At 44.6% G+C, this 26,828-nt stretch overlaps 1 protein-coding gene across 1 annotated transcript in view; it reads right to left on the bottom strand.

The window, feature by feature from the left end:
* The window catches only part of LOC137522377 (cytochrome P450 4A5-like), a 52,182-nt gene extending 25,706 nt beyond the window's left edge, over positions 1–26,476 (bottom strand). The window contains exons 1-6 of the mRNA XM_068242423.1: positions 26,269–26,476; positions 22,215–22,433; positions 18,420–18,564; positions 16,228–16,272; positions 13,882–14,009; positions 3,815–3,939 (exon numbers count right to left, since the gene is read on the bottom strand). Coding sequence (XP_068098524.1) covers positions 3,815–3,939; positions 13,882–14,009; positions 16,228–16,272; positions 18,420–18,564; positions 22,215–22,406 — 635 coding nt within the window. The 5' untranslated portion in view covers positions 22,407–22,433; positions 26,269–26,476. The remainder of the gene's footprint in view (positions 1–3,814; positions 3,940–13,881; positions 14,010–16,227; positions 16,273–18,419; positions 18,565–22,214; positions 22,434–26,268) is intronic.
* Positions 26,477–26,828: the final 352 nt, after the last annotated feature.

Raw genomic sequence — 26,828 nt, 5'->3', positions numbered from 1 at the left:
TTTCCTAGCCCTGGGTGCAAAGAATGTTGTGGGATTGATGTCATGACTCCACCCCACATGTCCTGCTTCCAGGCCACACCCACTATGAAAAGAGATGTACTATGATCAAGGCAGACAGGCAAACATCTGTGATAAGAATTATAGCAAACAGACATGATAAGAGAGGCTGCAGCTGTTCTTTTGTCTCTCTTCTCTCCTATTCACTGTGAAAAGAGATGTAATTTGATCGAGGCAGGCAGAGAGCAGGGGAGGGAGGGACAGCGGAGGGCACAAGGATGGAGGGGAGGACACAATACTGAGGGTGTACATGCAAGGTAGCAGCATGGGGAGAAAGATGGAGGAGCTACTACAGATATAAATGTGAGTCTGTTCTATCCACTTCGATGTACCAAATATAAACTTTATATGTTCATCTAACTGTACACAGTGCAAAGACTTCACATATATATTGCCATTCAACTTTTTTTTTTTACCGTAGTTAGTCTTTAATCACTAAGGGTTCCATTCACAAAATATTGCTCATGAGCTGTCTCTCTTAAAGGAGTTATCCGGGCAAAATACAGAAAATAAATGCTACTTACCGGGGGCTTCCTCCAGCCCCAAGCTCCCAGGACCTCCCTCGCCGCAGCTCTGCGTGCAGCCGTTTGCCGGAGCTCCGACCCGGTCCCCGGCGATGACTTCAGAGCGACCTCCAGGTCGCTCTGTACTGCGCATGCGCGAGCGGCGCTGTCAATCACCGCCATGTGGGCCGGAGCGGACTTTGCAGCTCCGGCAAACGGCTGCGGGCAGAGCTGCGGCGAGGGAGCTTGGGGGCTGGAGGAAGCCCCCGGTAAGTAGCATTTATTTTCTGTATTTTGCCCGGATAACTCCTTTAACCTCCTGGGCGATAATCCCGAGCTGAGCTGGGGGTATGTTGCGCAGGAGGATTTCTCAGGCCCTGGTGGGCCGATTTGCATAATTTTTTTTTGTTACACGCAGCTAGCATTTTGCTAGCTGCGTGTAACTTCCGCTCGCCGGCGATCCGCCGCTACCCGCCGTGCCGCGCAGCCCCCCCTCAGACCCCTTGCGCAGCCTGGCCAATCAGTGCCAGGCAGCGCTGAGGGGTGGATTGGGACTCCCTCTGACATCACGACGTCGATGACGTTGGTGACGTCATCGCGAGCGTCGCCATGGCGACGGGGGAAGCCAAGCAGGAGATCCCGTTCTGAACGGAATCTCCTGCTTTCGCTGATCGCCGGAGGCCATCGGAGGGGGTGGGGGGATGCCGCTGCACAGCGGCTATCATGTAGCTAGCACTAGGCTAGCTACATGATTTTAAAAAAAAATTAAAAGTGCTGCGCCCCCTCCTGGGCAAAGTATTTGTATCGCCCAGAGGGTTAAGCTTATATACTGTATATCTTTATTATTTTTATTCTACCACCAACAAGGATTATTCATCCAAGATGCCTGTGGACAAGGAAGTTTTAATAAAGCCCAACAGGAAGTTCATCATGTTCAATATCCGTTGAAAGCACTAGTGAGAATAGATGTAGCCTGTTTCCATAGGAGTGCCTGGAAAAGTCATACACAATTGGAGTTTACGTTCCAATAACATGGAAAATGAATATGTGTAGATGAATCCTATAGATAACATAGAATTTGTTGAAGTGTCCACTTATCTCCGAAAAATGGTCTTTTTCTGGTCTAGTGCACAGGTGTCAAACTCCAGGCCTTGAGGACCATATCCAAACCAGTGTTTAGGATGGACTTAGAAATGGAGACGTGTTTTTCTTGATAAACCAAACTTTCCTGATTTAGTCCCATCAATTAATTTTAGCTGTGCCAAAAATATTTGAGGACCTCGGCCCTTGAGGAATACAAGAGTTCAACATCAAGAGGCGAAAAAGTAAGGAGGAATCCCTCCCGAGGAAGTATATCTTTACCCCAATGGACTTAATATAAAGTCCCAGGGGCATAGATATCAGTTTTCTGCTGCCTATGAGTGGGGCAAACACATTCTTACCCCCATTGGCAGGGGCGTAGCAATAGGGGTTGCAGAGGTAGCGACCGCATCGGGGCCCTTGGGCCATAGGGGCCACGAGGGGCCCTCCTTCAAGCAAAATATTCGCTCTTTATTGGCCCTGTGTTGATAATAATCACTTCTATAGATGCTTAAAATAGTAGTAATCATTAACAACCTGCTTCCCATCCCCTACTTGCACCTCTGACACTGTGGAAATTCTTGGCAGGTTTTGTTGCGCCGTATCAATTGTTATGTATAGAGTGCTTGGGGGGGCCCCATGTAAAACTTGCACCGGGGCCCATAGCTCCTTAGCTACGCCACTGTGGCCATTGGCAGCCGTTAGAAAACAAACTGGTGAATGGTAACAGCAGAGACTATTCATTAAAAACGCCCCCCTACCTTTCACTTTCGTTTTGCATAGAAACTGTGATTCAGCTTTCTATGGAAGGCGCCATCTGGTGGACAAATACAAAGGTGCAACACACTGCTATATTTGTCCACTAAAAAAGTACAGTATATTCTGGCGTATAAGACTACTTTTTAACCCTTGAAAATCTTCTAAAAAGTCAGGGGTAGTCTTATACGCCGGATGTCACTGATGCTGGGTGATACGCCCAATCCTGTTACCGCCTCTCAGATCTCGTTGCTGAGGACTGTAGTGAAGCGGTGCAGGCGCACATGTGCCAGATCTGAGAGGCAGAGAAGGAGGCAAATAGGATACAAGGGTGGGCCAGACAGGTGAAAGAGGCGTGTTACCGCGCTGATAAACAGGTAGACAAGGAGAGCTGACCAATCCAACCAGTCAATCACCTATATTCTGTTACTGTATATACTGAGTACCACATACAGTACAGCACCAGTATCTGTTCATACATAGCACCAGTGCATGATTTTTTTTCCTCATTTTTATTTGATGTGCATTGGAAGAGGGGTAGTCTTATATGGCGAGTATATCCCAAACTCTACATTTTAACTGTAAAATTTGTGAGGTCGTCTTATACGCCGGAATATACGGTATATGTATGGTATGAGGGTATATTATTGTTGTTTTCAAATTAGGGCTTGTAATTATTGATAGAGAACTATGAGAAAAACAAAAACAGAAAAAATACACCCTTTATTTCCAAATAAAATATTATTGCCCTACATATTACTAGGGACAAAATTTAAACATTAATAACCAGTAGGGACAATGGGCAAATAAAATGTGTTAGTTTTATCTACAGTCGTATGTTTTATTTTAATGGATAAAATCTGAGAAATAATACATTTTTTCACTTTTTTCTTATTATTCATATTAAAATGCATATAAAATTAAATCATTCGTATCAAAAAGTACCACCCGAATAAAGCCCCCCCAAAAAAGAAATAACAATGTATAGATTAGGGGCTTGATTCACTGACAAATAGCATGCCTTATCAAAGTTAACACTCCTTATCAGAGTAACATAGCGAGGGCTACGAACCCGCAGGGCTCAGGGCAGGACGAGTGGAGCTCTCGTCATTGCCAATTAGCAGGCATAAGTTTGTAGCGCTCGCTATGCTACTCTGATAAGGCGTGTTAACTTTGATAAGGCGTGTTATCTATGATAAGGCATGCTATTTGTCTTAGTGAATCAAGCCCTAGATGTGATAATTAGTGATAAAGTTATTGGTTTGAATAAATGGGATGAGCGCTAAAAATTGCTCTGGTCCATAAGGGAAAAAACCCCTTAGAGGTGAAATGGTTAATAAGAGAAGTTATGTGAATCAACCCCTAGGCGTCCGAAGAACGGTTCATGTAAAAAGCAAAACCACTGAGAGACCACTGACCTGTTAAGCTGGCAGTCACTCTGGTAGCTGAAGGCACATTTCATGATGGAGTCCAAGGTCATGAGGCTGACATGATGGAAGAGCTCCACTGGCTTCTTATCAGAGACCAGATGCTCCCATTTATCCTAATCAAGATTAAAAAAAAATCTATCTCATTTTATTTTCACTTTAAGTGGACGTGAACTCTTGCACAGGACAGAAGGAAAACATAAAAAATTGCACCCTGTATATGTTTATAGAGTTTAGCCTGTCAAATTCCCCCTCTTCTGTGACTAATCACGGGTGTAATTTGATCTCTCAGCTGTGTCAGCTGACGATCATGGCAGAGCAGCTAATTTGTAAACACAGGATGTTAAACCTATGTCTGCTCCCATGAAAGCAGAAAGTAGACACAATGTGGTGCGTTTATTGAAGGATTTGTATCAGCTGTAACAAAGAAATGATTTTCCTTTACAGAGACTCTTTAACAAAATTTTCAGCCTTATTTCTTCTATCCTATAAGTTCCTACACCTGTTCTAATAAGGTCTGTCTTACTGCAGCCTTTCCTAGTTGCACAGTGGCTGTATTATCTCTGTTATATAATCTTATCTTCTTGCCTCTGACGGCTTTGTCAGGCTCAGGCACTCAGGCTGGAATGTGCAGCTCTGCTTGTGATAGGATAGAAGCTATACACACCCTCTCCACGCCCCTTCAGGCTCTGTGTAACAGACATGTCTTTTGTTTGTAAACACTGCCTAAAACTGGCAATTACAAGCCAGGATTGCAGCAGGGAGTGGCAGAAACAGCACAGAGGGGCCCAGGAGAACATCATGAATAGAATGGTATGCTTTTTATTGTAAGAATTTTACAGTACAGATTCTCTTTAAAGGTTATAATGCTTTTGCTTATCTTTAGAGCAGAGAGGAAATTCTGATTTCAGGTCCACTTTAAAGTTATATTATGTCTAGTTATGAATTGGGATGTGAGCCATTCTTCAAGGGAACCCTTCAGATACTGTTACTAATGAGAATTAGAGTCACCAGAGTCTCTTATGAGTGTGTCCCTCCATATCTCTCATCCAGCTATGTAGACGTGGGGATGCTGTGCTTGTGTTTGTGAAAAGCATTGACGTGTCTGAACCTGCAGTTGGACCACCATGTTATTCAGCGTTCTGTCACAGTGGAAGCACCCAGCATGTGTCATCATGGCAGATGAAGAAGACGTTCTTGTGAGATCTGAGCTTGAAAAATCAATAATTATTTCCAACATTTCAATGGAGTTCTTGCACATCTTAAAGCTAATGGGATCTTAGTTAAAAAAAAGAAACCAGATACTTACCTATAGAGAGGCACAGACTAACCAGCAAGCTCATGGTGACCCAGAACTCATTGGAGTGTGTAAGGGACTACAATGGTCCTAAAAGCCCCCTTACTAAAATGTTAAGAAAAACAAAAGTTTGCTTTCCTAAAACAGAAAGAATTTGCGATAATTCAGGTTGGAGTGAGCTTGAGATGTCTCCCAGAGCAACACTGCTGAATATATGCAAATTAACCATTGTACCCTTAGAAGCTAAACACACCTCCAGAACCGCTGGAATGCAATGATGTGTCAGCTTGTTAATTTGTACAGAGCCATAATAATCCAACATGCATACAGACTGTTTTGGATTGTTTGATCCTCATCAGTGCATGACATGGATTAATTTGGCTCTATTCAGTAGGGCTTGTAACACCGAGAGGCACTCCATACTCCATAGAGCCAAATTAATCCATGCCATGCACTGATGAGGATCAAACAATCCGAAACAGTCTGCCTCTCCCCCCCCCCCCCTTCCCCCTACTTTATTTGGCTGGGGCTTCCTCCAGCCCATTGAAGCCGACATGTCCCTCGCAGCATCTCCGCTCGCAGGCCCGGGGTCCCTGCCGGTGCAGAAGCCAACCTCCTCTATTGCGCCTGCGCAAGCGCCACTGTCAATCAAGCCCACGTTGTCTGTAGTGTACTGCGCAGGCACAGAACTACTGTCCCTTGCGCAGTACACTGCGGACAACATGGGCTTGATTGACAGCGGCGCTTCACGCAGGTGCAGTAAGGACGACCTCGACGTCGGCCTCTGCACCGGCAGGGAGCCCAGGCGGGCGATGAAAGAGGAGATGCTGCATGGGACATGTTGGCTGTAAGGGGCTGGAGGAAGCCCCGGGTAAATAAAGCGAGGAAGGGGGCAGTATTTGCTTGATGACTCCTTTAAAGTAAACCTGAGATCAACAAATAGAAAAAAAATACACAAACCTGAGGCTTCCTCCAGTCCCCTTCAGGCCAATCGGCTCCTCGGCTTCTCCAGCCAACCTAGATCCTCCAGTAGATGCCCAGTTATCTCTGGGAATCGGGGTATACTGTGCCCCATTGCGCTCCCATCACCGAGAGCATTCATCACCTGCTCAGTACTACTGTGCCAGCGCAGAACACTTACAGTCGCAGGAGGGCGACAAGGGAGTGTGTACGCGTCCGGACTGCGGCTGGGGAGGCTGGCCCCAACTAGTGAGGACAACTATGGTTAAGGGCTCTGCCTCTGACACAGGAGACCTGGGTTCAAATCTCGGCTCTGCCTGTTCAGTAAGCCAGCACCTATTTCAGTAAGGAGTTTCTTGGGCAAGACTCCTTAACACTGCTACTGCCTACTGAGTGCGCTCTAGTGGCTGCCTCGCAAGCGCTTTGAGTCCTACAGGAGAAAGGCGCTATACAAATACTGCAATTATTATTATAACGGGGCATCTACCGGACGATATAGGTGGTGGAGGAGGATGGCGAGGGACTGATTAGCCTAAAGGGGGCAGGTGGAAGCCCAAGGTATGTATAATTTTTTTTTATCTTCATAGAAAAAGAAAAAAAAATATCCATCCGGCACTACATTCAAAGGCTTAATCTTCTTTCATATTTATTGTATACAATTTTCAAAGTTAGTCAAAGATATCAACACGTTCCATATATGTCAATGCAACATACCCTTGATGGTCCTAGCTGTGGGGCAGTGTGGGAGCAGCAGTCCGCCTGACGACTGTTTCACTCAAAGATGAGCTTCTTCTGAGGCTCTGTGCGTGGTATCTGTCCCGTTTATGGGTTATTTAATAGTGCTGGACATCCGCTCCAGCTTCCGCGCACGCCACGCCGCCATACGTCACTTCCTACCAACACCGTCGCGTCTGTGCGCATGCGTACAACTATTTGTGTGTAGCGCATATCAAGCGTTCGTGCACATCTGTACTTCTGTACGTAAATGACGCGTATCCAAAAAGGAAAAGGGGAGGAAGGGATGTGCGCTCCACAGTGGCTCTCTTGTTCCAACACCTCCGTGCAAACCTCTAGATGGTGCAAGATAATTTTTTTTCTTTTTGTTGTCTCAGGTACACTTTTTGCTCCTCCCAAACTCAACTCTGTGACAAAACACTGAAGACTAATGGTACTTACACACCTGCGATAACGATCGTTCGTTAGAAACGATAGTTCCACGACGAACGATAGTTGGACGAGCAGAGCAGTAAATGCAAATCAGGCAACTGAGAATGTAGCGCAGCGATTGTTATTGCAGAAACGAACGATCAGTGCAGAATGGTTGCGTGCGCACATGGATATGACGTAATTAATGTTTTACAAACCATTTGGATTAACAGCAAGATTGATGTTTTGTTTTTTTTATTCACTATTCTCACAGAACGATCGTTACCAAACACAATACACCAGAAATACATAAGTTCCAGCTATATGCGCAGTTGCGCACTACACTTGGAAAATTCGCTCGTGCAATGATTGCACGTTCCTTGCTCTCCTTCACGATCACTTCTGATCGCGACGGAAAGAACTTTATGCAATTGTCGGACAAGCGATCATTAATTGGTGTTTACGAACGATCGTTATCGCAAGTGTGTACGCAGCATTAGGTGTCCAGTTGCAGGCTGCAGGTTCAGACCTTTACAAACACCTGCACAGTATTCCCGTGTCTACCTCCCTGAAAGAGAAACAGGGACAAAAGCATTTGTTTTCAATCAGCTCATATGTATCTCTCAATCCGGTTGTTTCTTGCCATATTATTGGTGCCCCAGACAAGACTTCTCTTGTTTCACCCTCCCTTTAACAATCACAAATAATTTGTTTTGCTGGTACCATAAACAACCTGATAAATGATATACATAAATCATGCTATTTCTAAAAATAAGTCTAAGCATTACCTGGTACTCATACTGTGCTGTGTGATCTGGTCTTTCTTGTATTCCTGTATTGTCATATTGCTGTATGTCACCCCTAAATATTGTCTGTAACCTAAACTAATGTCCAGCGCTGCGTAATATGTTGGCGCTTTATAAATACAATAAATAATAATAATAAAAGTCGAGCTAGATACACTGAACCCACATACAAGCCTCACCAACCACACTACTGCTGATCTTCGCTAACTGCTCCACTGCTGAACTCCCTATCAGCTGATCCATCGCCGACCTCCAGACAAGCTACGTCATTTCCAACCAGACACCCCATCTACCAATCACACACAGCTGGATTTTTTTTTTATTTTTTTTTTGCCATCATTGATGATCTGCCAACTTCACTGCTGATCTCCTGTGGACTGCTCCTTACCAGATTGATTACTGATGCAACTTTGCTGAACCCCCTTCAGCCACATCATTGGTGACATTTATCTCATCTTGGTCTAACTGCTGTCCCCCTGTCTATGCTTCCACTCTCCACACCCCATCCTACCTTATCCCATCAGTACAAAATGTTCCCTCCTATTCACTCCCTTACCCCTCCACCATTTCCAAGCTATCTCCCTCCCCATCTCGATCTCCCCCATCACCACATGCTCTACCTCCACCTCCTTCTACACCTTGTCCCCCTTCTGTTTCCCCGCACCCTCTCCCCTTTTGTCCTTAGACTCCCTTTTGGTCCTCAACCCCCATGCACCTCCCTTCCCTCCCCCCCAAACTCTACCCACACACCCCCTCGGCATAACCTTATTCCTATCCATCCTACCCCTAGGCATTTGCTCCGTGTTTCCTGTGGCCTCTGGAATGCCAGGTCCACCTGCAATAAGCTGCTCTCTGGAACTCGCTCCCTCCAGCCACCAGACTCGCCCCAACCTTTAATACCTTCACACAAGCTCTCAAGACTCACCTCTTCACGCTCGCATACCCCCCTACACCAGCACCATAATATGTTCTGTTAGACACCCTCTCGCAGACACACCTATTGTCTCCACCCCCACCCTTTAGATTGTAAGCCTCTGGCAGGGCCATCTCCCTTATTGTTTCCAGCTTGATTATGCAATCTTACTGACAATCACCCCTCTTGTGGACTAGAACAGTCTCCATTTTGACCTATGACACTATTATCAAATCATTTGCATGATCTTGTTTTGTTGTGAGTCTCCTGTATGTCCTACCTTGTATGTTAACCCTTTTATCTATTGTGCAGCGCTGCGTAATATGTTGGCGCTATATAAATACAATAAATATTATTAATAATAATAATAATACAAACCATTGCTATATTTTTTAACTACCTGCAGACCGCCGCAGTATAAATCTACGGCAGGCAGGGGGCGCTGCGGTTCTGACCGGATGTAAACTCTACATCCCATTCACCGCGCGCCCCCGCCTGTCTCCGCCGCTGTCGCCGCTCGGTCTCTGCAGAAATGTGCTGCCCTGCCGTCGCTATGACGGCAGAGCCCTGTGAGCCGGGCAGGAGCCGTTTTCATTGGCTCCTGGCCCTGTCATTCCTGTAAGCTGTTCCCATTGGCTTACATGGAGTGACAGGGTCAGGAGCCAATGAAAGCGGCTCCTGACCGGCGCACAGCGCTCTGCTGTCATAGCGACGGCAGAGAGAGCAGCCTGCGGCGGGGACAGAGCGGCGTGACCGGCGGGTCGATTCGTCGGGAAGCGGCGGTTTACTGGACCAGCACCCTCTGGTCCTTAACCACTTCGCATCCAGACCTTGTTTTCCCCTTATTGACCAGAGCAGTTTTGACGTTTTAGCTATGTCCCTATTCAATCAGCAATAACTTTATCCCTACTCACAACACGTAAATGATGTACATATTGTTTTTTTCAAGATAAACTAGACTTTCACTGGGGGATATTTTGTCCCGAGAATTTTATTTTTCTGCGCATTTTAGCCGGAAAAAAAAGAGGGGAAAACGTTAAAATTGCATTATTTCTCAGGTTTTCTTCAATTCTAGTAAAAAATACAAAGTGCTACAGTAGGTAAAAGACATGCCATCAGTATTAAGTCCCCCAAGGATAGATAGCCAGATGTGTGCCTAGTATCAGACCCCCCCAGTATAGCCAGATGTGCCCTCCAATATCTGCCTCCATTATAGCCAGATATGCCCCCGCATTTGCGACCCCCCCACATATATTTATACAGCTGCGTATCCCAAATAAGCACCCCTCATTATAGCCAGATGTGTCCCCAGGATCAGTGTTCCCCATTATAGCCAGATGTGCCCCCAGGATTAGCGCCCCCGCCCCATTATTGCATATGTGCCCCCCAGCATTAAGTTATGTCCCTCAGGACCATCAGATGTGCCCCCCATTATAAAATCCTCCACCCCATTACCCTGATGGGCCCCAATAATAATTTCAACCCCCCCCCTTCAGATTTTAAACCCCCACCCTCTGTTATGGGCAGCCTGATGTGCCCCCCCCCCTTATCACTATGCCCCCCTGCCCCCCCAGATCGTAAAAAAAATGCCCCTGCAAGATGAATATCTCACCTTACCTGGTTCCTGCGATCATACTGATGACGTCATCAAGCCGGGACCCGGATATTCAGAGTGCACCGCGGAGAATGGAGGCTGGAGCTGCAGGATGATCACAGGAACCAGTTCAGGTAAGATATTCATCTTGCAGGGGCGTTTTTTTTACGATCTGGCCACAGAGGGGGAAAGATGAATGATCACGCTGTTTGCTACAGCGGTGATCATTCATCCGCGGGGGGGGGTCACTAATTGGCTACAAGGGAACATGTTCCCTTTTGCCAATTAGTAAGGCAGCTGACAGTGCCGGGGGGTGCACTCTGAAGCGCACCTGTTCCTGCACAACAGCGCTGCAAGCAGGTCAGTATATCTACGTCGCTGTGGCTTGGAGGGTGCCACAGCTGACGTAGATATACTGTAGTGGAGGGGAAAGTGGTTAAAGGGATACTGTAGGGGGGTCGGGGGAAAATGAGCTGAACTTACCCGGGGTTTCTAATGGTCCCCCGCAGACATCCTGTGCCCGCGCAGCCACTCCCCAATGCTCCGGCCCCGCCTCCGGTTCACTTCTGGAATTTCTGACGTTAAAGTCAGAAAACCACTGCGCCTGCGTTGCCGTGTCCTCGATCCCACTGATGTCATCAAGAGCGCACAGCGCAGGCCCAGTATGGTCTGTGTCTGCGCAGTACACTCCTGGTGACATCAGCGGGAGTGAGGGCACGGGCGCGCAGGCGCAGTGGTTTTCTGACTTTAAAGTCAGAAATTCCAGAAGTGAACTGGAGGCGGAGCCGGAGCATCGGTGAGTGGCTGCGCGGGCACAGGATGTCTGCGGAGGACCATTAGAAGCCCCGAGTAAGTTCAGCTCATTTTCCCCCGACCCCCTTACAGTATCCCTTTAAGGGGGCAGAGGGTGCTGGTCCCGAAGAGGTTAATGAAGGGGTATGTAGCCATTTTGTTTATGTACAGCCTGTGTCTATACAGTTCAGAAATGCAAAAATCAGTTCAGACCAAACTTAAAATAATTACTGCTTAATTATTAGCATATCGACCCATTAGCAGCTTAAATAGAGCTATCTCGTTTGAGATAAGTGCACTGCTTTTAACTTCAAATGGCAGAACTCTTGTGCTTTATTTTGGAATGCAATGATCCTTTCCTGCTAACGTAAAATACAGAAACTGAAAGCAGAAGTCCTGTTATTGTCTCACACTGCCACCTAGTGACAAGTGGCCATAAATACACATTGCAGCTGTACTAATTAAAAGCTAGGAAATCTAACAAAGAAGAAAAAAAAAGTGCTAAAATAAATTGGCCTGGAGCACTTGCAAGCTTCTAAATATAATTGCTGCTAAATGGTTTATAGCACCTGCCATATCATTGTTATGATATTAAGGCCTTATCAATTATACGATTAGGGATGCTCATTCGATTTTTCATGGAATTGAAATTTCTGCATTTCCAATCGGAAATTGGATTTTTGAGGAAATGCAGCATTACCGCAACTCGGTCATTTTAGCCCAATCACAGAACTCGGAAGCATTGGACCAATCAGAGAATGCAAAGAATTAGAGAGAAAAAAAACACTACTCAGAAATCGGTAAATGAAAATAAAAAAAAAACTGCGGAATCAGCAAACAGCATTGGCGGAAATCGGAATTTCTACGGGATTGGAAATTTGCATTTCCGACCATCCCTATATATAACTTTTTCAATTTGTTATTGAAGTTATCAAAACAATTCGTGTAGGATTAGTGGTGCCCATAATGGGTCAATTACGATTACGTAAAATGTGCATAATTTTTCGCATTTACGCATTGCGTACTAGCGGTTATGCTTCGTACAGCATACTACGTTTGTGAATCTTAATTACATATGTGATTACGCAATTACGCATAATTTGGCGTTTAACGCATAAAAAAAAATTTGCATCTATTTGCCAGTGTATGTACAGCTATTAGTTGAATATTCAGGGCGCACTCACAGAGGGACGTTATTGTCGTCCTGTGTTATAAAGTCATTATAATGCAGGTTAACGCACTGTAATGCTAAGCCTATGCGACATTCACAGTGTGACGTTAATGTCGCGTTGTAAATGTTGCGTTATGGTAACTCACTGCTTGCAGTGCATTACTTCTAACGTAAATGTATGTTACCACCTTATTTTTTGCGTTGTAATGCTGCGTTGCGACTTTAACGCATTACAACGCTACATCCCACTGTGAATATGCCCTCAATGCGAAAAAAATTGCTTTCATCAGTACTGCACATACATGGCTATTTTTTAAATAATCAATGTGAAAAATGTGTTCGTATGTGAAAAAAAAAATCTGCATAGTTAACGTGAACGAAATTTTGCATGAATTACTCTAACATGCGTAATGACGGTTAGTGGTTACGTTGCATTGCAATTTTTTTACGCATAATCTGCAAATTTTGCATTATGATACATAATTACTCATTTACGCATAGGTGTAATTTCTGCCCACCACTATGTAGGATACCATCTTCCATTTCACAATTCAATGAGGGGTACAAAAGCTGCCATGCCTGGGGTACCGATATGGCCAGAAAGGACCATGTCTGGAGTGGGACTGTAACTGTATAATAGGTCCGTTACTCTTTTCCAGGCAGTGATGGGCCGAAATGCGTAATTTCGCATCGAAATTCGCATTTTCACATCGTAATCGTAATGCAAAATTTCAGGGAAAACCGTAATTGATTTCGCATGTAATAGTAGTATTTCATAATTTTGCGTAATTTTTGAGCAATTTCCCAAAATGTTGTGCCGACTTTGGCAGTTAATAGAAAAGCCCCCTTACATGCTATTGCTACCAAAATTGGTACATATGTTAAGCAGAATAGTGGGTATAAGTAAAAAAAAAAGAATTTTTTTAAAAAGACCTTTTAGTTTTTGAGAAAATCGATTTTAAAAATGCAAAGAAAAAATGGTTTTAAACTGTCATTTTTTCAAGTTTAAAAACCATTTTCCTTTGCATTTTTAAAATCGGTTTTCTCAAAAACTACATGGTCTTTTTTGAAAATTCTTTTTCTTCCCTTGTACCCACTATTCCCTTTAGCATAGGTAGCAATTTTGGTAGCTATAGCATGTATGGGGGCTTTGCTTTTAACCTCCAAAGTCGGCACAAAATGACACGAAATTTCGTGTGCCTACGAAATCAATTTAGTTTTAAAATCGCAATTACGTATAGGTTTAATTGCGAAAAATTACACGAAATTTTGCAGATTACGATCATCAATGCCGAGGTGGCTGAATTAGAGAAAAAACAATTGGTTTCACCAGATCCTGCAAGACAATCCATTTATTTCCATGCCAAGCTTATTCTTACCAGCATGACGTTGGCGCAGTCCGACATGATTTTAACATACGGCTTCAGGACATCATAGTGGAACCCCGGAGTGAGCAGCTTGCGGTGTTGGTGCCACTTCTGTCCCGACAGCACCAGTAACCCTTTCCCTGCCGAACAGAACCACAGAACAGAGATCAGCGCTATACCCTGGATGACGTGTCTGAGAGTATTAGGCCACCCTAAACTGTAGCTTCAGTTACTAGTTACAAATGGGGAAAGCAGTGGCGTAACTAGAAATCACTGGGCCCCCCTGCAAAACTTTGGATGGGGGCCCCCTTCCTCTCCCCCAACCCCCCCCCCCCCCCCCCTGCTTTCTGCACATGTAAACTGACAATGTAATTCAGTTGGCTAGTGCACACACACTTGAATGTGTTTTCCCCATGCAGATAAAAATAGACAGCAGTGAAGCACAGCACATATTTTCTCTATCAGTTACATTAGCTTCTGTGATAAAACGTGCATGTTTTCCCACATACAGACACACATGGTGTGCAGAAAACGCATACAGAAAACTAACAGATGAATGTGCTCCCAGCCTCAGCTTCTTACACTCACTCTATCCATCTCTGATAGCAGAACTGGCTCTGCAGACTCCTCCAGCATCCTCCAGCATCACTACAGTACACAGCACTTGGGGAGGGGTAGAGAGGTTAGGGGCTGGGCGCTGTACAGAAGAGCCTGCTGCACACTGAATAGGAACTGTCTACAAAACTTTGTAAGAGTAGGGTTAGGTTAATCCCACCTCTTCCCCCCCCTTCCCCCACACACACTATGCCTGACAACATTGCGCAGTAGCTCAGGGAGCGGTGTAAGGGTGCGATTCCACTTGAGCGGCGCGCGTCTGCGAGACGCGAGCCGGCTCTTCTGGGTCTGCGGGGAAAGCAGACAAATCCAATCAGCCGTGCAATGCACGGCTATGGGATCCGCAGCCTCCCGCGCCGATTTGGATGGAAAAGCCAGCCGAATCGCTAGCGGCAGCGATTCGGCCGGCGTTACCATTGCACCCTATGGCAGAGTTTCCCCGCACTATTCGCCTGCGGGGAAACTCTGCAGATTCGCGGCTATTTCCGCTCAAGTGGAAACGCGCCCTAATACTTAGGTCTCCTCCATGCATCACAGTCTGCTGCCTTTCGCTGACTCCTGATCATGTGACTCACATAAGTCATGTGATCGGGAGCCAGCAAATGGCAGCAGAGAGCGTGCGGCTGTGATGCATGGAAGACACCAGCAGTGCTAGAGCAGGTTATATTGCAGCGCTCCCTGCGCTACTCCGCATGCAGGTGGGGAGAGGGAGGAGACGTATGTCCATATAGTCCCCGCCCTTGTGATTGTAAGGATAGTGGGGGCTATTGTTACCCATTATTGGCATAACAACATGGTTGACACTTATTAGTCAGTCTGGTAGCAGGAAAAAAGGGCGCCGGCGGCTAGTGGAGGAAAAGGGCGCCACCATAGGCGCCAATGCATTTATCGTTAATACGGCGAAAAAAGGGCACCTGATAAATATCATTAACTACATTAGAGCATTCAAGTTTTTGAAGTATGTTATCGTTTTACAAGCTTGCAACGTTATAGTTTTTGTCATATTATTTTGTTTGTATGTACAGTTTTTATGTTATCAAAGATATTATAGTTTCTATGTTTAAAAGGTTGTTTCTGCAGGAGGAGTGGTTAGGGTTAGCCACCACCAGGGGGAGTGGTTAGGGTTAGGCACCACCAGGGGGAGTGGTTAGGGTTAGGCACCACCAGGGGGAGTGGTTAGGGTTAGGCACCACCAGGGTATGGTTAGGGTTAGGCACCACCAGGGGGAGTGGTTAGGGTTAGGCACCACCAGAGGGAGTGGTTAGGGTTAAGCACCACCCTGGGGGCGGTTAGGGTTAGGCACCACCAGGGGAGTGGTTAGTTTTAGGCACCACCAGGGGAGGGTTCTGTGTGAGAGTAAGGCTGGGTTAAGCTTTATTGAATTACGTAATGATTTTTAACGTTAATATATTGTTCTTATCAACTCCCATCTGTTTTAAAATGGTATTTATCGTTAACCGATTTCATTAAGGATGTTCATCATTATTGAGATTTGGTTATCCACCGGTGCCAATTCGTTATCCAGCCGGGCTCTTTTTTCCTGGCGCCCTTTTTTCATGCACCTGTCAGTCTGCATCTAAGTTGCATTCAAGCTAGCCTATAATTATGAGAAGAGTGGCAACCCAACTATTTGCACATGAGATACACCAAGCATCCAGTGAGGCACGATACCCTGTATAAGTGCACAGGGATATGTTACAGTGTTAGCTGCTGAAGGTCTAGATAGAGATAAAATTAACATACCTATCCATGGAGTTATGAAGTGATAGGCAAAGTTGTCTTTTGGATCTGTAAAAAAAGAAAAAAGAAAAAGCAAAGTGTTGTTGCAGGCGGTTACCCTCTTCCACTCATTTGATAAAGGATGGGGCCTTTAACCACTTATCCCTCCCAAGGCAGTGTATCTGTGCCCCACCGGACTTCATATAAAGTCCCAAAGGCATAGATATCCGTTTTCTGCTGCCTATGAGCAGGATGTGTGTATATGCTTGCCCCCGCTGGCGGCTGTTAGAGGACAGATTGGTGAATGGGAACATATGTTCCCAAAGCCAATCTAAGTGCCTAGTTTATTAGAAATTTCTGCTGTAATAAACAGCAGAGATGATTCATTGAAAACAGTAAAGTAAAAAAAAAAAAAACACTTTCACTTTAATTTTGCATAGAAAGCTGTGATTCAGCTTTCTACACACGAAGGTGCCATCTTGTGGACATATAAAACACTGCACTACACTATCATATTTGTTCACAAAAAAAATGTATATGTATGCCATGAGGGTATATTATTGTTATTTTGCAAATGAGGGCTTATAATTATTGATAGAGTACAATAAGAAAACCAAAACCATAAAATGGAAAAATGCAATTTATTTTAAAATAAAATATTGTTGCCATACATAGTAATAGGGACAAAATGTAAACATTGTAATAACTGGCACAAATGGGCAAATACGATGTACGGGTTTTATCTGAACTGCAATATTTAATTTTAAAACTATAATATTTTTAATTTTTTTATTATTCCCATTAAAATACATTTAAAATTAAATAATTCCAATGTGTGGCAAAAAAAAAATGTATAGTTCATTTAGGAGTGATAATTAGTGATAAATTTATTGGCGAATAATTGAGACGAGCCTTGAAATGTGAAAATTACTCTGGTCAATAAGGAGAAAAAACCCTTAGAGGTGAAATGGTTAAATAATAATAGTAATAATAATAATTTGTTTTTTTTTAAAGAGACTCTGAAGCGAATATAAATTCTCTTTTTTAACCTGTATTCATTTTAAGAACCATAAGCCCTGCTAAACCGCCGCCATCCTGCGACAAAATGAGGAGTTTGTACCCCCTAAATCCCCTCTGCTCGGTCCGGGGAGCGCTTTCTGATGAGGCAGAGAGCTTAGGGCTGTAGCTCTGCCTCTTCGCGCTTCAATCCCCGCTGATCACCGCCTCTCCCCACCCCTCTCAGTCTTCCTTCACTGAGAGGGGCGGGGAGAGGCGGAGATCTGCCGCCAGATTGACGCGCATGGAGGCAGAGCTGCAGCTCAAAGCTCTGTCTCCATGAGCAGCAAAAGCAACAACCAAGAAAGTCGTGGATTTTGCAGAGGAGATTTGGGGGGTATAAACCCCTCGTTTTGCCGCAGGGGGGGCGGCGGTTTAGCAGGGCTTATGGTTCTTAAAATTAATACAGGTTAAAAAAGAGAATTTAGACTCGCTTCAGAGTCTCTTTAAAGAGGAACTTCAGCCTAAACAAACATACTGTCATTAAGTTACATTAGTTATATTAATTAAAATAGATAGGTAATATAATCTCTTACCCACCCTGTTTTAAAAGAACAGGCAAATGTTTGATTTAATGAGGGCAGCCATCTTTTTGGTTGAAAGGAGGTGACAGGGAGCATGAGACACAGTTCCAACTGTCCTGTGTCCAGATCACCTCTCCCAGTTGCTAGGCAATGTGAATAACAACATAGGAAATCCCATCATGCTTTGCACAGCATCAGGGAAAAAAAGCCTGGGCAGTTTTCTTTGATGGGTGGAGCTTAGCTAAAAATGCAGCTAAAAATGATGCTTTGGTAAGAAAAACAAAGTTCTGATGCTGTGAAACTGTTAAAGAAACACCAAGACTTTTCAGTTCTGCTGAGTAGATTTTTAGTCCGGATGTTCACTTTAAGGAGCACAGATGCATGATAGTTTGTGGGTTACATAGTTATTTTGGTTGAAAAAAGACATACGCCCATCGAGTTCAACCAGTATAAAGTACAACACCAGCCTGCTCCCTCACATATCCCTGTTGATCCAGAGGAAGGCGAAAAACCCCCCACAAGGCATGGTCCAATTAGCCCCTTCCAATATCCTGCCCAAAACAAAAGTAAATATTAAGGCAGCTTAGAAGCTCAGGTTAGCAAAATTCATAAAAACAGACAGAAAGCAGACTGTACCTTGTCTGGTCAGAATGGCTTTGGCATAGTCTGGGTGACAGACGATTAATGTGGCAAAGTATCTTCCCAGCCATGAGGTGAAGCCATATTCATATTTCTGTGCATAAACCAGCAGCCTATCCATATCTGTGCCATCTTGTTTAAACTGTTGACATAAAACAAAGAATGAGGATTTCTTTATGGGGACTCAGACAGGTACTAGACATCATGCGGACTAGTTGGCTTAATAACTTCAACCGGGAGGGGGAAGGGGGGGGGGGGGTGATGGACCGTGCGACAGGGAAAGCTCTATGACAGCCTTTCTCATCCTTTTTAACCTGAAGGTACACTGCAAATATTATTGGGATGTCAAGGACAAGGAGCCCCAGCAATTATTTTGTGGTAACAAATTTTTCAGCCTTATTTCTTCTATCCTATAAGTTCCTATATCTGTTCTAATGTGGTCTGTCTTACTGCAGCCTTTCCTAGTTGCACAGTGGCTGTATTATCTCTGTTATATAATCTAATCTTCTCTCCTCTGATGGCTTTGTCGGCTGAGGCAGGAATGTGCTGCTCTGCTGTGATAGGTAGAAGTTATACACACCCTCTCCACGCCCCCTCCAGGCTCTGTATGAGTCACAGACTGAGCTTCTCACATGCTGGTTAGCAGCCATGTTTTTTGTTTGTAAACACTGCCTAAAACCGGCAATTACAAGCCAGGGAGTGGCAGAAACAGCACAGGGGGGCCCAGGAGAACATAATGAATAGAATAGAGTGGTATGCTTTTTATTGTAAGAATTTTAGAGTACAGATTCTCTTTAAAAGTAGGTGTGGCTGGTTATTTCACTACCTCCTGTTACACAGCCACTCATTATACTGTCTCCTTATTCTGGTGCATTTTAATAATGTGCTCATTATTATTCTGACCCTCAATTTAGTGCTTCTTGTTACACTACCACCTATAATAGTGTGCTTTATTATACTTCCCCCACGATGGGGGAAAATGCCAAGGAACCCCTGCAGAGTCCTCAAGGAACCCTGGTTAAGAAAGCCTGCTCTATGGGATCCACAGTCGCCCCTCTACGTAGGTGAGTATTGCTTTAACCTCTTTAAGATTTAAGAACGTAAATTTGACATACTAATAGCCTCTGCTCTGGGGTAATAGTTGTTGGTTTATTGTTCCCTAGAGGGAGGCCAATAAATAAATCAGAATTACCTCATATCCTTCAGATTTACTTCAAGGGACATTGATAAGGAGAATGCATGGGCTAGAAAACAGACCACCAGTCATCAATCCCTCAAAGAGACTCTGTAACACAATGTTGAGCCTTATTTCTTCTACCCTATAAGTTCCTATGCCTGTTCTAATGTGGTGTGTCTTACTGCAGCATTTTCTAGTTGCACAGTCTCTGTAATAAATCTTATCTTCTTTCCTCTGTCGGGCTGAGGCTGGAATGTGTGGAATGTGCAGCACTGCTTGTCATTGGCAGAAGCTATTCACACCCTCTCCAAGCTCTGCATGAGTCACACAGTAAGCTGTTCTCAGCGTATCATACTCTGGTTTGAAGCCATGTCATTTGTTTGTAAACACTGCCTAAAACTGGCAATTACAAGCCAGGATTGCAGCAGGGAGTGGCAGAAACAGCACAGAGGGGCCCAGGAGAACATAATGAAGAGAATGGTATGCTTTTTATTGTAAGAATTTTAGAGTACAGATTCTCTTTAACTGACCAGAGATACAATTACTGCACATTTCAAATGACTTTTAATTCATCTTGGAATAAAAGAATAGTCATTTTACTCAAATAATCATCTTTCTATAGATGCTAGCCATGTCAAAGTTAACAGACAGGTGCTAAACCCAAGCTGGAGGTATTTGAGCCAGAAAAGTGATTGTCTAGTATCTTCTGGCACTGAGATCTCGTTTCCTCTGAAATAAAATATGAAAATTTATATGTGTTTAGTCTCTGGGCGAAGCTGAGGACTCCAGGAATGCACATGTATCCTTCTCATGACAGATTGTGGAGCTGGAGCGCGTAGCAGAAACTGCCCATCTCCCATTACCATCTCCACCCTCCAGCGGAGAAGGAGTTAAATGGCTGGACACACACAGGCAGGGAGAGAGTCCCCAGCCAACCTACTGTAAATACCATTAAGGATTTGGCTGTTATCCATGAACTGCTATTCATAAAACTTTCCATAATTGGACTATGATATCTTCTGTTTTGGACTTATCATTCCAAAGGTCACAGTAACTTGACACATTGCTCAGACTATAACTAGTTATCAATTTTTTTTTCACTTTTATTCCCTTTATGTTTAAAGGATACCACAACTGAAAATAAGATTGCGGCAGTGTGTGAGGGAGTACAAGTAAATACCTTTAGCTCTTCCTGCCCCCCTCCGTCTGCCACCGTTCCTCTAATATTCCTACCGGTGCCCGGCGACTTTATTGGCCTATGACCTCTTCCTCATTCCTGACGTTTGTCGTCATCACGCCGTCCGGCGTGACAGGTCTGCGCATGCGCTGTTTTCCGCACATGCGCAGATGACGACAAACGTCAGGAACCAGAAAGATCCGGCCCAACACCCGGCCCAGGTGTTGCCGGTAACGGGGGCCGGCGGAGGCATGCGGAGAGGAGCCAGGAGGATGCCGGGGGACCTCGCCGCCTACGGTGGGCTGGAAAAGGCCCCAGGTAAGTGTAATGTTATAATTTCTGGCACTGCTCATGGTCCCTGTCCCTCAGATGTGCGCACAATCTAATCCCTGCCATAGTTCTGCCTTGTAGGCGTGGGACTGAGTGCCGATCGCTGTCCAGGGACAATTGAAGGGTGGGCGGGTTTAAAGGAAATAAGGGTTTGTTTTTTAAAAGGATACTCTTTTATAAATTAAAAAAAACTAACGATCGCAGGAGCGATCAGGGACCACCAAAAGACTGTGTGACAAGAAAGGGAGGTAAGATTCATTTGTGTGCTAAGTTGCAGGGCCGGGTTTACTATAAGGCAATGTAGGCACATGCCTACAGGAGCCTGATGATAAAAAGGCGGCTCACTCCTCTCCCCATATGTCTCCATCTCCCCTCACCTATGCAGAGTCCTGAGCGGAGTGTAAATGACTCCTGAGAGGTTGCTTACCCGGGTCTCTGCATTCCACTCGGGCGTAACAATAGACCCTGCAAGGGATGCAGCCACAGGGGGATAACGAATCATACAAAGTTTTGCAGACAAAGATTTGTAGTCAGTCCCTATTCAGTGTTCAACAGGGTCTTGTGTACAGTGCTGCTCTAGACCCAGCCTTTCTACCCCTCCCCAAGTGCTATGTACTGCAATGATGCTTGAGGAGGGGGGCCCCATCCAAAGTTTCGCAGGGGGGCCCAGTGATTTCTAGTTACGCCCCTGATTCCACTGACCAATTCTCCCTTCAGTCGAGTTCACCTCTAGCTACCTAATACTAAGGGACACCTGTAGCTACCTATTATGGGCAAGGGAAGTAAGGGAGAAGTGACAGCCAGCACATTTGTGGAGCAGTTCGGTGGATATTTGTAGGGTCACGGAGGGTGAAGTCTAGGGTTCCAGGACGTCTGTGCCTATAGGCTCCTGTGAATTAATCCTTAGCCTGCTATGTTGTATGGCTGTGCAGCAAACTGTTAAAGTTGCACAGTACTGAATTGTAAAAAATGGCCTGGTCACTAGGGGGGTGTAAGCCTGAGGTCCTGGGGAGGTTAAAGGGGAAAAAACCGTTGGAATACAAAGTGGTTGAGCTAAAGTCTTCTTATGGATTTGGGTTAATTATTATCAGGATGTACAAGGCCTTACCTCATGAGCATTGCCATACAGCCAGTGGGTCTCCGGACCTGGGAATTGGCTGAAGGTCTTCTGCAGATGTCTCCTCGTCAGGTATAAGGAATAAGCCTTGTACAGGAGATACACAACAGAGGTCCAGGCAGCCCAGCGGAAGACATCTGAGGCACTCAGAGATACCAGCCCAGGTAACAGGGAGAAGTCCATGATGATGTTTCACTGCTGGACTCTGCCCTGCAGATCAAATAAAAAGTCCAGTCCAGGTAGGAGGTGGTGATAGGACAGTTTACAAAAAGAGGAGAACAGAGAGCTGGAGGGAGGTGCAACCAACAAATAGCAGGTCAAAGTCTTATTTATTTTTATTTTTTACTGTACAGTATGTGTGACTTTGCATAGCAGAATGAAATATATACGGTAACAAGTTTTGGGTCATTGAGGTTATTGTTTGCTTTTTTTTCCACCGGTAGTACAGATTGTTGTTTTCTTTTCTATAGACTATTTATAATGGTGGTGATCATCATATTTATAAAAGTGGCAACTTAAAGTGACACTGAAATGAGAAGAACATGGTGGCTGCCATATTTAATTAATACCAATTGCTTGGCCTTCCTGTTGATCTATTTGGCTGCACTAGCGTCTGGATCACACACCTGAAACAAGCATGCGGCTAATCTTGTCAGACATCTGATCTGCCAAAGAGGCCCTGTAGTGACCTCTAGTAGAATGCAGTAGATGATCCAGGATACCCACTTATACAATAGTTGTTTTGGTTTCAGCATTAGAAACACTTCCTACATCTATATGGTTCCCTATATGGTTATGTAGAGCCCCGCCCTCCCAGTGATGTCCCAATCTGAATGTTCTGCAGGACAAACTTAAAGAGAAACTCCGACCAAGAATTGAACTTTATCCCAATCAGTAGTTGATACCCCCTTTTACTTGAGAAATCTATTCCTTTTCACAAACAGACCATCAGGGGGCGCTGTATGACTGATATTGTGGTGAAATCCCTCCCACAAGAAAAGTACGTACTCCTGGCAGTTTCCTGTTTGTGAACCTTGCTGCATTGTGGGAAATAGCTGTTTCCAACTGCCAAAAAAAAGGAGCAGCTACATTACATTACAAAAATGTCACCATGTAATAAATGTTAGAATGTAAATCAGGGATTTAAAAGATTTTACAATGAGCAAGCTGACTAAATCATTTATACATACTGTAATTATTGTAAAAATGAAGCAATTTTTTATTACATTATTTTCACTGGAGTTCCTCTTTAACCGTTTCAGCTCACGTCCGGGCAGCTGCTCTATTGCGCTCCCGCGCTTGGTGTCCCCCGGTAGCCCTGGGATCAGTGAAAGGGAACATGGTTCCTGATCGCCGATCCCTGTCCCCCACAGAAAAACCGAAGTGCTCACCGGTGAGGCTTCAGTTCTTCTGCCCGGAAAAATGTCACATCCCCCTTGTACTTCCGCTTAGCGAGAAGTACAAGGAGGGAAAACAAAAATGAAGGTGGCCATCTCGTGGCAAAATAGTATAACTACATCTAAACATTTTTTACATTACAATTTACACATCTAACAGTATTAAAAATTAACTGTTTATGTCCCACACCAAAATATTACCCAAATAAAATTTTTAATGGAAAAAAAAATTACAATTTAAAAAAAAAAAGACATAAATAGTTACCTAAGGGTCTGAACTTTTAAAATATGCATGTGAAGGGGGTATACCACAAACATTTTTTAAATTATAAGCTTGTAAATAGTGATGAACGCAAAACAGAAACAATGCACCTTTATTTCGAAATAAAATATTTGCGCCATACATAGTGATAGGGACAAAATTTAAATGGTATAATAACTGAGACAAAAGGGCAAATATAATACATAGGTTTTAATCATGGTAGCATATATTATTTTAACGCTATAATGACCGAAAACTGAGAAATAATGAATTTCTTTCATTTTTTTTCTTATTAATCCTGTTAAAATGCTTTTACAGTAAAGTGGCTCTTAGCAAAATGTACCACCCAAAGAAGGCCTAATTAGTGGCGGAAAAAACAAGATATAGATCAATAAATTGTGATAAGTAGTGATAAAGTTATTAGCGAATGAATGGGAGGTGTAAATTGCTCTGATGCATAAGGTGAAAAATCCCCGCAGGCTGAAATGGTTAAAAACTATCACTTCTAAAGAAGACATGACAAGACACTAATGCTAGGTACACACAATACAATTTTGTGTTAGATAGATGGTTCGATAGATAATTTCCGTCATGTCTGTTATTATTTCCGATCATTTTTCTGGTCGATTTCTCATAGAAATGAATGGAAATTGATAAGAAATGAGAATCTAGCAGAAAATTGAGCGGACGGAAAATCTGTCAAAAAAACGCATCATGTGTACCTAGCATAAAACAGGGGTGGAGGCACCCAATGCATAAAAGATAGGCTAATAAGCTGTTGATCTTATAAACAGAGAGGTAATCTTACCTCTCTTGAAGAATTTGGACTAGTCTATTAAAAAAAAAAGTCCTTTTTTGGAGCACATAAAATTGACAACGTGTTTCGCAGGTGCTTGCCCGCTTCCTCGGGTCAGTGCAAAAAATCTACTAGGTCAGTTATTAATAACCCAGTAGATGAAGTAGAAACGTAGCAATGTTGCTATTTTTGCAAATAATACAAAATTGGGCAGAATTATCGACTCTCAGGAGGATAGCGACATATTGCAACAGGATCTGGATAGGATGGCAGATGAAATTCAATGTTGAAAAATGTAAAGTCATGCATTTTGGTCGTACCAATAGTCTAGCACCATACAAAATAAATGGGATACAGTTGGGGACATCAAACTTGGGGAAGGACTTAGGAGTACTCATTGACAACAAGTTAAATAATCGTACTCAATGCCAAGCCGCTGCAGCTAAAGCAAATACATTTTTGGGATGCATTAAAAGGGAAGTAAGCACTCAGGATGCTAGCATAATATTGCCCCTGTTTAATGTTGGGTACACACGTTGCGATTTCCCACTCAATCAGCGGGATCGATTATTTCCGACATGTTCGATCGGGTTTCGATCGATACAGCCGTCGATTTTGCATACTTAACGTGTGTACCCAGCATAACTCTAGTAAGGCCACCACGGGCGCATGCAGGGTGGCGGGGGGGGGGGGGGTAATATCGTTACCCAGAATCCCCCCCTGCTGCAAGGTCAGTGCTAGACCAAGTTGCGCCTGGGGCAAGGTCAGGTTTTGGCGCCTATGCTCTTATCCCTGCTGTTCGAGGGCGATTTACTGAACTCCCCCATGTGGGGACCCCCCCCCCCCTGCAGCCATCCCCTGCCTGATGTAACTATACATACCGAGCCTTCGATCCTGCGGATGTCACACAAGCTCTGCAGCTCCTTCTTCTCTGTCGGGACACAGACACGCGGCTTAGCGATGTCACCAAGCAGAGTGTCTGTGTCCTCGGCAGGGAAGACGGAGCTGCAGCGCAGAGCTTGTGTGACATCCATCGGATCGAAGGCTCGGTATGTATTATTACACCGAACAGGGGATGGCTGAAGGGGGGGGGGGGGGGGGGGTAGTAAATCATCACGCTCAGAGGTGGATGAAAGGGGGGATTGCAACAAACGGGGGTCAGTAAATTGCCACCCTTGGAGGGGAAAAAGGGGGTATTGCAACAAAGGGGGGGGGGGGGGTCAGTAAATCGCCACCCTCGGAGAGGAAGAAGGGGGGATTGCTATACACAGCGGGGGAATAGAACAAGGGGAATTCCACAGAGGAGCTAGAGATCTCCCTGCTGGTAATGACGAGTCTCACACGTCATTACCAGCGACACATAAGCCAGACGTGCCGACGCGTCACGCTCCCGCGCTGCCTATCAATGCTGCCAACTGCCAAGTGTTTATTTCTCCATCCAAATTTTGCTGCCTATTTAAGAATTCAACAAACTGCGCCTGTGGCAAGAAACCCCCCCCCCCCCCCCCCTTAGATTCGTCCTTGGAAGCTCGGGCAATCGGCAGAGGAACAGCTGTTGTACAGTGTCCCTGCCGCAAAGTCTTTTCAGACCTCAGGCAATCTTTTCTCCGGCTCCGCCACTCCCTTCGGCTTCCTGAACAGGACTGCAGGGCTTGAAAGCAGAGCAGGTCACTGGCGGGTGGGAGATAAGGGAGACAGCGCTGGCCAACACAGGTGACTGTCTAATCTGCAGCCAGTCCTGCACATCAGAGGAGAGGAAGCATCCCAGCAGGCTTGGCTGCTAATTAGCTAAAGAAGTTTGTTCCTGTTTCTTTTTTTTTTCTCCTCACTATTCAAAGCAAACTTTATTGAAAAGAAAGTGAGAAGTACATACTTTCATCTTGGCAGAGTGCACAAAACTTCAAATCAGTGTTGCTGATTTACGGCTGCCAAGTGTTCAGAACAACGATAAGTCACTCTGTACACATGCTGCAAGCACTAAACTTTTGCACTCGCTTTCTTTACTGAAGCACGGACATTGCAGACAGCATCTGCCCTTTTGGAATGTCAGACATTGTGATTGCCTTGATGCTACAATCGCCTCCACTCTGATCTTCCTGTGTCCAAGCTGCCTGCATTTCTTTCTGTGACAGAGGTGCCTGACTCTTCTA

The sequence above is a fragment of the Hyperolius riggenbachi genome, chromosome 6, assembly GCF_040937935.1.
Source record: "Hyperolius riggenbachi isolate aHypRig1 chromosome 6, aHypRig1.pri, whole genome shotgun sequence".
NCBI lineage: Eukaryota > Metazoa > Chordata > Amphibia > Anura > Hyperoliidae > Hyperolius > Hyperolius riggenbachi.
This window is presented reverse-complemented; position numbering and strand designations above follow the sequence as displayed.